The 12,625-nt window shown below is 46.0% G+C and overlaps 1 protein-coding gene across 1 annotated transcript in view; it reads right to left on the reverse strand.

The window, feature by feature from the left end:
* Positions 1-12,625, reverse strand: part of SUSD1 (sushi domain containing 1) — a 466,537-nt gene that overhangs the window by 51,429 nt on the left and 402,483 nt on the right. The window contains exon 21 of the mRNA XM_069767010.1: positions 7,649-7,688. Within this exon, the coding sequence (XP_069623111.1) occupies positions 7,649-7,688 (40 nt within the window). The remainder of the gene's footprint in view (positions 1-7,648; positions 7,689-12,625) is intronic.

The following is a 12,625-nucleotide window of genomic DNA, read 5'->3' on the forward strand; positions in this document are numbered from 1 at the left end:
CAAAAATGAAACTTTCTGCACACCGAAGAGACACTTTGATCCCTTCACGAACAAGGAATTAGCACGCAGTACCTGGAAAACCATTCTGACTTGCTTCACATGAGACTCCCAATCATCTGAGAAGATCAAAATGTCATCCAAGTAAACAATCAAGAATTTATCCAGATACTCACGGAAAATGTCATGCATAAAAGACTGAAAAACAGATGGAGCATTGGCAAGTCCGAACGGCATCACCAGATACTCAAAATGACCCTCGGGCGTATTAAATGCCGTTGTCCATTCATCTCCCTGCCTGATTCTCACCAGATTATACGCACCACGAAGATCAATCTTAGTAAACCAACTAGCCCCCTTAATCCGAGCAAACAAGTCAGAAATCAATGGCAAGGGATACTGAAACTTAACAGTGATCTTATTAAGAAGGCGGTAATCAATACACGGTCTTAGCGAACCATCCTTCTTGGCTACAAAAAAGAACCCTGCTCCCAATGGTGACGACGATGGGCGAATATGTCCCTTCTCCAGGGACTCCTTCACATAACTGCGCATAGCGGTGTGTTCAGGTACGGACAAATTAAATAAACGACCCTTAGGGAATTTACTACCAGGAATCAAATCGATAGCACAATCACAATTCCTATGCGGAGGTAGGGCATCAGACTTGGACTCTTCAAATACATCCTGAAAGTCCGACAAGAACTCTGGGATGTCAGAAGGAATGGATGACGAAATAGACAAAAATGGAACATCACCATGTACTCCCTGACAACCCCAGCTGGTTACCGACATAGAGTTGCAATCCAATACTGGATTATGGGTTTGTAGCCATGGCAACCCCAACACGACCACATCATGCAAATTATGCAGTACCAGAAAGCGAATAACTTCCTGATGTGCAGGAGCCATGCACATGGTCAGCTGGGCCCAGTACTGAGGCTTATTCTTGGCCAAAGGTGTAGCATCAATTCCTCTCAACGGAATAGGACACCGCAAAGGCTCCAAGAAAAATCCACAACGTTTAGCATAATCCAAATCCATCAGATTCAGGGCAGCGCCTGAATCCACAAACGCCATGACAGAATACGATGACAAAGAGCACATTAAGGTAATGGACAAAAGGAATTTGGACTGTACAGTACCAATAACGGCAGAGCTATCGAACCGCCTAGTGCGTTTAGGACAATTAGAAATAGCATGAGTAGAATCACCACAATAGAAACACAGTCTGTTCAGACGTCTGTGTTCTTGCCGTTCTACTTTAGTCATAGTCCTGTCGCACTGCATAGGCTCAGGTTTACTCTCAGACAATACCGCCAGATGGTGCACAGATTTACGCTCGCGCAAGCGACGACCGATCTGAATGGCCAAGGACATAGACTCATTCAAACCAGCAGGCATAGGAAATCCCACCATTACATCCTTAAGAGCTTCAGAGAGACCCTTTCTGAACAAAGCCGCTAGTGCAGATTCATTCCACAGAGTGAGTACTGACCACTTCCTAAATTTCTGACAATATACTTCTACATCATCCTGACCCTGGCATAAAGCCAGCAGATTTTTCTCAGCCTGATCCACTGAATTAGGCTCATCGTAAAGCAATCCCAGCGCCTGGAAAAATGCATCAACATTACTCAATGCAGAATCTCCTGGTGCAAGAGAAAACGCCCAGTCCTGTGGGTCGCCGCGCAAAAAAGAAATAATAATCAAAACCTGTTGAATAGGATTACCAGAAGAATGAGGTTTCAAGGCCAAAAATAGCTTACAATTATTTCTGAAGCTCAGGAACTTAGTTCTGTCACCAAAAAACAAATCAGGAATCGGAATTCTTGGTTCTAGCATCGATTTCTGATCAATAGTATCTTGAATCTTTTGTACATTTACAACGAGATTATCCATTGAGGAGCACAGAGCCTGAATATCCATGTCCACAGCTGTGTCCTGAAGCACTCTAATGTCTAGGGGAAAAAAAAGACTGAAGACAGAGCTAAGAAAAAAAAATGATGTCAGGATTTCTTTTTTCCCTCTATTGGGAATCATTGGTGGGTCTCCTTGTACTGTTATGGCTGGCAATCAGGCAACACAGCGTGCAGTAATCAGCGCACATACAGAGATCTGGCAATAACCAAAAACAATAGGACGAGCTCTGAGACGTGGAATCTCTGTAGACTGCAGTACCTGATCTATCCTCACACAACTATAAGCAGCAGTGGATTGCGCCTATCACTACCTATGCAACTCGGCACTGCCTGAGGAGCTGACTAGCCTGAAGATAGAAATACAAGCCTGACTTACCTCAGAGAAATACCCCAAAGGAATAGGCAGCCCCCCACATATAATGACTGTTAGCAAGATGAAAAGACAAACGTAGGAATGAAATAGATTCAGCAAAGTGAGGCCCGATATTCTAGACAGAGCGAGGATAGCAAAGAGAACTATGCAGTCCACAAAAAACCCTAAAACGAAAACCACGCAAAGGGGCAAAAAGACCCACCGTGCTGAACTAACAGCACGGCGGTGCACCCCTTTGCTTCTCAGAGCTTCCAGCAAAAGTTAATAGCAAGCTGGACAGAAAAAACAGAAAACAAACTAGAAGCACTTATCTAGCAGAGCAGCAGGCCCAAGGAAAGATGCAGTAGCTCAGATCCAACACTGGAACATTGACAAGGAGCAAGGAAGACAGACTCAGGTGGAGCTAAATAGCAAGGCAGCCAACGAGCTCACCAAAACACCTGAGGGAGGAAGCCCAGAGACTGCAATACCACCTGTGACCACAGAAGTGAACTCAGCAACAGAATTCACAACAGAGGACATGTTCCATTCCAAGGTCCGACTGGGTCCTGGCTTCCACTATGTTAACCCAGTGTGCCATCAGTGAGATGAACCATCCCTGCCCACAAGCACTTTTCCATGTGTCCGTGGTTAGGAAGACTCTTCCAGTAACAGTATTATTGAGGGCATGGTTAATGTTGTGGGACACGTGCTTGTGTAATGCGGGGATGGCAAACTGGGAGAAATAGTGCCTGTTGGGGACCGACTACCTTGGGACGGCCGCCACCATCAGATTGCAGAAAGCTTCCATCTCCATGAGCCTAAAAGGCAACATTTCGAGTGCAAGCAGATGAGAAATGTGTGAATTTCATACTGTTGCCTGTGGGGCGTTGGCTTCATATTTACGCTTGCGTTCCAAGGACTGGGGTATGTTCAACTGAACACTGCGCTGACACAAGGATGTGGACATGCTTGATGATGGTGCTAATTAAGTGTGGGCAATGACAGATGCAGGGCAGGAGGCATGTTCGCAGGCAGCATGGACAGTGGATTGCCTTCCACGCACAACAGCAGAAGAAGCATCCACAGACAGTGTTCCTGGACCCTGGGGTTCGGCTCACAAAGTCGGGTGCTTTGCTGCCATGTGCCTAATCATGTTGGTGGTGGTAAGGCTGGTAGTTTTGCTACCCGTGCTAATGCAGGCATGGCAGGTGGTGCAAATGGCCTGTTTGTGGTTAACAGCATAATCTTTAAAAACAACCAGACTCAGGAAGACCTAACAGTTTTCCTGATAACTTCCATCGTGTTGGTGGAGCGGTTGCCCATCTTCTGTCTGCGGCCACCACACTGCTTCTTCCTGTCTGTTGGAGTGCTACGCCTCCCTCCTCCTGTGTGCTGCTGTCCTTGCTCTGCATGTAGTCATGCCAGCTTGGGTCAGTTACTATCTCATCGACCAACTCGTCCTCCACTTCCACACCCTAATCCTCATCCTGACTTTCTTACAATTGAATCTTATCATCGTCCACCTCTTGTGAAACGTTCCCACCGTGGCCTTCATGTGACCGTGGCTGCTCAAATATTTGGGCATCGCTACATGCGATCTCATCTTGCCCCAGTTCAAGTGGACCAGGCCAGAGGCCAGAATCTATACTGTAAATGGAAAAGTGAGCAGCTCTTTGGAGTGTCCAAGTGTAGGATCAGTTGTCTCCGGGCACTCGGCATGGCGGGATGATCAAGGTGAGGAATATGAGGTCCAGACTCATGGCTACTCAGACTTGACCGTGTGGAAGACAGGGTGGTGTTGATGGTGGTCGCAAAGTGACTGGAAGCATTGTCCGCTATCCAACCAACAACCTTTCGACACTGCGCTGGGTTCAATAATGGTGTTCTGCAGTCCCCTAGAAATTTGGACATGAAGGTCGGGCAAGAAGATGTGGGTGTTTGTTGTGGCACAATTTCAGCTTTCCCACAGCCACAGCCTCAGCCTCTGCATGCACCATCACCATCACATCCACTTCCCCGTCCCTTGCCACGTGCCTTGCCCATTTTAAATGCACTACAATATTTTCCATGTTCACTACAAATGGCTGAAATTTGAGCGAACTTATATGTGATCTGGGTGCGGGAAAACCACAGTTTAAAATATCTGGCCTGTAGCTAACAATTTTTTTTTTCAGCAAACTGGTGTCAAGAACTAGGGTAACACACAGCAAGAACAGTTCAATATAGGCCTGAAATGCCACAATTTTTAGTCCACAGATAGATGAGGCATGTCACAGAGATACCACAATGTAAAATATGTGGCCTGTAGTGTTGAGCATTCCGATACTGCAAATATCGGGTATCGGCCAATATTCGCGGCATCGGAATTCCGATACCGAGTTCCGATACTTTCTCAATATCGGATACCGGAATCGGAAGTTCCCATAATTCAATGAGCCAGTTTGATTTAATTCAGCCAATGAGGAATCTTAAGAAGTGTGGGCACATCCTGTTATGCATGTCAGTCATGTAACTACTGGCATGGCTGTGATTGGCTGATGAAATGATGTCATGATGCACTATAAAAGTCGCTGCCGCCATTTTGGCTTCACTCTGCTGTGAATTCAGAAAGGGACAGGACACTGTGTTCTGATTGAGGGCCAGTTTGAGATAGCGATTTGCTTCATTGTGCTTTACCCAGGCTAATTTAGCAACCACTGTGTGACAACCTTGTTTTTGCTTTGCAGCGCTGTTCATGGCTGTCTGCAAGGTCTCTCTGTGTGAGTGCAAATCACTCTGTAGTCTGTTCTGCAGCCACAGCCGGTTGTAGACAGCTCAGTGTGTGTCACTGCCTCATACTATTCCATTGTCCTTTCTTCAATTAGTGCCGCCTGCTGCACATTTTGTCCTAATATATCCTATTAGTGGGTTTCCATCCGCATCCTGCTAGATTGTGGAAAAGCACTATATAGGAATACATGGAAGAGCTTTTTTAGGCCTTGCAGCGCCGTTCACGGCTGTCTGCAAGGTCTCTGTATGAGTGCAGCTCACTCTGTAGTTTGTTCTGCAGCCACAGCCGGTTGTAGACAGCTCAGCGTGCGTCATTGCCTCATACTGTTCCATTGTCCTTTTTTCAATTAGTGCTGCCTGCTGCACATTTTGTCCTGACTCCTGATTTATCCTATTAGTGGGTTTCCATCTGTTTCCTGCTAGATTGTGGAAAAACACTATATAGGAGTACATAGAGGAGCTTTTTTAGGCCTTGCAGTGCCATTCACGGCTGTCTGCAAGGTCTCTGTATGAGTGCAGCTCACTCTATAGTCTGTTCTGCAGCCACAGCTGGTTGTAGTCAGCTCAACATGCATCACTGCCTCATACTGTTCCATTGTCCTTTTTTCAATTAGTGCTGCCTGCTGCACATTTTGTCCTGATTTGTCCTATTAGTGGGTTTCCATCCGTATCCTGCTAGATTGTGGAAAAACACTATATAGGAGTACATAGAGGAGCTTTTTTAGGCCTTGCAGCGCCGATCACGGCTGTCTGCAAGGTTCTGTGTGAGTGCAGCTCACTCTGTAGTCTGTTCTGCAGCCAGAGCTGGTTGTAGTCAGCTCAGCATGCGTCACTGCCTCATACTGTTCCATTGTTCTTTTTTCAATTAGTGCTGCCTGCTGCACATTTTGTCCTGACTCCTGATTTATCCTATTAGTGGGTTTCCATCTGTATCCTGCTATATAGGAGTACATAGAGGAGCTTTTTTTGGCCTTGCAGTGCCGTTCACGGCTATCTGCAAGGTCTCTGTGTGAGTTCAGCTCACGCTGTAGTCTGTTCTGCGAAAAAAACAAATAGTTAATAAAGTTCACCAAACACTCCACTTTACAGTTATGTAGCTCACATTAGCTCATATTAAAGTCTAGTCCACACTTTATATTTTATTTATATTTATTAGTGTTTCTTATATCTGTTAGCAGCTGTTCAGGAATAAGCACACTAAGCCCTTAGTACTTTTCTGCTTATCTTTATCAGTCTACCAAGATGAAGAAGGCAGGGAGTAAAGGTACCGTCACACTAAGCAACGCTGCAGCGATACCGACAACGATGTCGATCGCTGCAGCGACACTGTTTGGTCGCTGGAGAGCTGTCACACAGACAGCTCTCCAGCGACCAACGATCCCGAGGTCCCCGGTAACCAGGGTAAACATCGGGTTACTAAGCGCAGGGCCGCGCTTAGTAACCCGATGTTTACCCTGGTTACCAGCGTAAACGTTAAAAAAACAAACACTACATACTTACCTACCGCTCTCTGTCCTCCGGCGCTCTGCTTTCCTCTACACTGTCAGCGCCGGTCAGCCGGAAAGCAGAGCGGTGACGTCACCGCTCTGCTTTCCGGCTGGCTGGCGCTGACACAGGATGCAGGAGGAGTGCAGAGAAGCACAGCGCCGGGGACAGACAGCAGAAGGTAAGTATGTAGTGTTTGTTTTTTTAACGTTTACGCTGGTAACCAGGGTAAACATCGGGTTACTAAGCGCGGCCCTGCGCTTAGTAACCCGATATTTACCCTGGTTACCAGTGAAGACATCGCTGGATCGGTGTCACACACGCCGATCCAGCGATGTCAGCGGGAAGTCCAGCGACGAAATAAAGTTCTGGACTGGACGATCTCCCAGCAGGGGCCTGATTGTTGGTCGCTGTCACGCATAACAATTTCCTTAACGATATCGTTGCTACATCACAAAAAGCAACGATATCGTTAACGATATCATTATGTGTGACGGTACCTTTAGGCACGTGGTCGTGGAGTTTCTGCAGGGAGAGGACGTTTGAATGCAGATTGCACATTTTCTGTACAATAAACCTCATTTCAAGGCAGAAACTTTACTGTGTCCAACAGTTATTAGATATATGAAACTGAAATAGCTGTTGTAAAAAAAACTATTTTTATAAAACATTAAGCTTAAGATTAATAGGGGTGCCCAAACTTTTTCATATAACTGTATTTATGTCTCTCCATAGCTCATTTTGGTTTTGTTTGTTTATTTTAAAATTGCATTTTGTTTAGTAAAAATGTATTTAACATGTCAATAAAGTCAGTTTCTAAAAATCTAATGCAAAAAAAGAAAAACTTTCAAAGAAAATAAAAAAATACAAACATCAAGGAAATAGATAACAATTATCAAGATTGTCCTATTTGGAGTGTTTCAGAAACCCTGGATGAAAAGCTTCCCTACCTCCCTCCAGGTTGGCAGACAGATAGACTCTTTAGCCATGTCATACCTCTTAAGATTTCAGATCATAAACATTAGATTTACATTTATTCAATGTCTGTAAGCAAAGATTTTATTCACTTATATTTCCTGAGCTTGAATATGCAGAATGTACCTTTTCTCGTTATTCTTACCTTCAACTTGAGCCATAACCGTACATGTCTGTGTTCTCACCTGGAAAGGAAAAACATTCAGAAATGTAGTAATACCAAAATAGAAAATACAGTGGAAGTGAAATTTTGAGTACAGATTTAAAAAAATGATATACTTTCATCAATAGTAGGAAGCATAGTGCAAATGTTATAAACTGGCCTTTTTATTTAGAACAAATAAAAAGCCTCTATATTGAGTACTTGTTATTGTTGCGGCCACACAGTGCCGCCATCAGTGCATTACTGCCCTGACTGGCGTATGTGGCCCGATCAGCAGAAGGGGTCCGCATCGGGCCCCGTCTCTTCTGCTGATCGGGCCCCAGCCACAAGCTTCCGATGCAGTAACTGAACCTGTGTCTGAGATGCAGGTTCAGTTACTCTATTGCTGTGCGGGCCCACACGGCAATAGATAAAGCCGCCAGCCAATCAGAGGCTGGCAGCTGATGTCAGCGCACATGTCGCCAGCGTATGACGCCATTGTCATTCACCGGCGAGTGCGTGCTTGAAACGCCTGAAGGGAACTTCACCGCAGGAGCCCGGCAAAGTAAGAAGAAAATTCTTTGTTTTTTTTATTGATAGTGGCCCAGGGCAGAATGAATAAATGGGAGCAGGATGGGAGACACTGAGCAGGATTGGAGACAAGGGGTAGAATGGAGTCATGGGGGCAGAATGGAGACAAAGGGCAGAACAGAGACAGGGGGCAGGATGGAGATGGAGCAGAATGGAGACGTGGGGGCAGGATTGGAGACACGGGGGAAGGATTGGAGACATGGGGGCAGGATTGGAGTTACGGGGCAGGATTGGAGACATGGGGGCAGGATGGGAGATGGAGCAGAATGGAGACATGGGGCACAATGGAGATGGGGGCAGGATTGGAGACACGGTGCAGGATTGGAGACAAAGGTCAGAATGGAGACAAGGGGGCAGAATGGAGACAAGAGGCAGAATGGAGACAGGGAGCAAGATTTGAGACACGGGCAGGATTGGAGACATGGGGTAGGATTGGAGACACGGGGGCAGAATGGAGATGGGGCAGAATGGAGACATGGGGCAGGATGGGAGACACGGGGGCAGGATGGGAGACATGGGGCAAAAAGGAGACAGGAGTAGAATGGAGACAAGGGGCAGAATGGAGACACAGGGGCAGGATGGAGACATGGAGGCAGGATGGGAGACACAGAGGCAGGATGGGAGACAAAGGGCAGGATGGGAGACAAGAGGCAGAATGTAGACAAGGGGCAGAGTGTAGATGGGGCAGAATGAAGACACAGTGGCAGGATGGGAGACACAGGGGCAGAAGGGAGACAAGGGGGGCAGAATTGAGACAGGGCAGGATGGGAGACACGGGGGCAGGATGAGAGACACGGGGCAGGATGGAGATGGGGCAGGATTGGAGACAGGGGGCAGGATGGAGACATGGTGCAGAATGGAGACAGACTGTGCATGGTGGAGACAGATGAGGAAGGATGGAGACACATGGTGCAGGATCATGGGGCAGGATGGAGACAGATGGTGCAGAATCATGGGTCAGGATGGAGGCAGATGGGGCAGGATCATGGGGCAGATGGGGCAGGATCATGGGGCAGATGGGGCAGGATCATGGGACAGATGGGGCAGGATCATGGGGCAGGATGGGGAGATCATATGGGGCAGGATGGAACATCACATAGAGGCAGGTTGGGAGAACATATGGCTGGAGCCAGGAATGAGACACACAGGGGCCAGGATGGGGGATCCTATTGATGCAGTGATGTATTTATTCTATTTTTTGACTAAACTGTTTTGAATGGGGGAAGCAGTCCTGATACTGTGCAGAGCAACACTGTTGCCTTTTTTTCTTCATCGGGTGTAGTTTGGGAAAAAAATTAAGTAATGTGTTCTGTAAACGGTGCTCTAGATAACTGTTATTTTCTGCAAAGACGAGCCCTGGCTGGAAGAAGTGATGGCAGTCTGTGCTGGATGAAGATGAAAAGCGAAGATGAAGGACTTCAACAAGAGACGTCACTGGTGAGTCAGTGTGTTACCTGTACGCTGACACTATACACTGTATATATTACAACAAAAAACCTTAGGTAAATGTAGCCCTTTGGTAGAAAGAAGTGTTTAAAAAAACTGCAGAGAGTGAAGGACCTTTGACGGTCACCTGACCGCGACATCATCGAAGGTCCTTCAATCTCTGCATTCTTAGGAACGGAGGCAGACGCTTGCAGTGGTGACAGCCAGGGTTCGTCGGAGGGGTGAGTATATCCATATTTTTTATTTTTATTCTTTATTTTTTACATGAATATGGATCCCAGGGCCTGAAGGAGAGTTTCCTCTCCTTCAGACCCTGGGAACCATCCAGGATCACTTCTGATATTTGTGTCCCATTGACTTGCATTGGTATCGGGTATCAGTATCGGCGATATCCGATATTTTTTTTATATCGGCCGATCCCATCCAATACCGATACTTTCAAATATCGGAAGGTATCGCTCAACACTTCTGAGCAGTATTTTAGTATTCAGTCACTATGTGGTGGTAATATGTTGTCTGGCCATGGTTTGGCGGTATTTGTTCATTGTATGTGCTATTGTTTGGTCACTATGTGGTGGTAATATGTGGTCTGGTCATGGTGTGGTGGTATTTGTTCCTTGTATGTGGTATTATTGGTTATCATGTGGTGGTAATATATGGTTTGGACATGGTGCAGTGGTATTTGTCCCTTGTATGTGATATTATTCGGTCATTGTGGTGGTAATATGTGTTCTGGACATGGTGTGGTGGTATTTGTTCCTTGTATGTGGTATTATAGGTCACTATGTGGTTGTAATATGGTGTCTGGTCATGGTGCAGTGGTATTTGTCCCTTCTATGTGATATAATGGGTCATTTTAAAAATTGAAAAATAAATAAAAATATACCTAAATTGTATTGGATATTTTAACAAATGATTAATAGGATAGAGTAGGGCCCAGCCAAAATAGTCTACCTTGTCATGGTGGCGGCTTAAAAAATCTTTTGACTGTGGACAGTTCGAGGGGTGAAGGTGGGGCTGGGGTGGAGTCTCAAGGGGGCCCCAAAAATGTTGCCAGTATGAGGCACCGAAATTCCTAGTAGCTGCCCTGCCGCCACATGTTGGTATAGTATGTCAGTTCATAACTGCAGCTATACTTTAATTTTTAGTTTCCAGCAATTATATGAGAAAAGCAAAACCCCATCCAAACTTGAAAAAAAAATTCAAAACAAAGTGGGTCACATTTTTGAAAGAACTGCACTACACACTGGCATATACCTACTAAGGCTGGGTTCCCATTGCATTATGGGACCGCGTTTAATGGACAGCGTTGCACGGCGAAATTAACGCCGTGCAACGCGTCCGTTAACGCGCCCATTGAAGGCAATGGGAACGCGCTTCACTAGCGCGTGCCATGTTCGGCACGCGCTAGCGATGAGCCGGTGTTTCCTGGCGCGCCGCGGACGCTGCAAGCAGCGTCCGAGGCGCGCCCGCGGTCCGTTCCCCGCTCTCGCAGATCGGGGATCTGCGAGAGCGGGGACGTTACCGCGACCCCGACCGCAGCCCCATAGAAAACATTGCGTTAGCGCAATCCGCTAGCGCTAGCGCTAAACGGATTGCACTAACGCAATGTGACCCTAGCCTTAATATTAAAAAGCAGAGACATAACTTGGGAAGGGCAGGTGGGGCATGTGCTCCAGGTGCAGTTAGCAGGGAAGAAAGAGGGAAAGCTGAAGAGACAGTTTTGTTTGCAACATGTATAGAAATACATGCTGTAAAGCTCGAGCCAGGAGAGCTGCTGGCCAGTATGAGCATTGCAATGCGATCGTCGTCCATGTTATATGGCTGTCTGACTTTGCCTTTAGCTACAGGCTCTATAGTAGGGATGGGGCACACCTCAATGGAGAGGGTGCAGCTGTGCTGGAGGAAGAAATGGCTAGAAGGTGTTAAAACTGTTTATAGAGGAAAAATAAAAGTTGCAGAAAAAAACATAAAGTGCATGTAGACTAATTCCAGAAGCTCACCAAAAAAATGGAGGAATTATAATTAATACTGTTGGAAGAAAAATAATATAATGGGGATAACAGAGACATGGATTGACACAGCAATGACTGGCCAGTTCATTTTCATGACTATATTGTGTTGTGTTCCCTAAAACCCATCTTGTGTGATAATATATGTAAGTCTTTAAAGCTGGAAATAAGGGGATTGAGAAAGAATAATGAAATACTGTTATATGTCTCCAAATAAAATAGAAGCACCAGAAAATATCTCCATAAAGCAATTGGATGGTGCAGAAAATCTGGGATCAAAAAATATTATGGTGGACTTCAACAACCCTAATATAAATTAGGGAACAGAAACCAGCAAAGGCCCAGTGAAGAAATACAGGTTTTTGACACTAATAAAAGAGAATTACCTCTCACAACTGGTGAAGGACACAACAAGAGGGGGGCACGTCTATACCCAAGTTTAACCAAGAGACCATACAGTATCAAATATACAGGTTGGGGGGGTCGCTTGGGTAATAGTTATCCCAAAATAATACATTCTCACGCATCTGTTAATAAGATGTATAGTAGAGGAGTTACAAGGACACTAAGGGTACCGTCACACAGTGGCATTTTGATCGCTAAGACGGCACGATTTGTGACGTTCCAGCGATATATCCGTGACGTTCCAGCGATCTCGCTGTGTCTGACACGCTCCTGCGATCAGGGATTCCGCTGAGAATCGTACGTCGTAGCAGATCGTTTGAAACTTTCTTTCGTCGTCTAGTGTCCCGCTGTGGCGGCATGATCGCATGGTGTAACAAAGGTGTGCACGATATTGTATACGATGTGCGCATAGTAACCAACGGCTTCTACATCGCACATACGTCATGAAATTATCGCTCCAGCGTCATACATTGCAAAGTGTGACAGCAGTCTACGACGCTGGAGCGATATTGTTACGATGCTGGAG

The sequence above is a fragment of the Ranitomeya imitator genome, chromosome 1, assembly GCF_032444005.1.
Source record: "Ranitomeya imitator isolate aRanImi1 chromosome 1, aRanImi1.pri, whole genome shotgun sequence".
Classification (NCBI taxonomy): domain Eukaryota; kingdom Metazoa; phylum Chordata; class Amphibia; order Anura; family Dendrobatidae; genus Ranitomeya; species Ranitomeya imitator.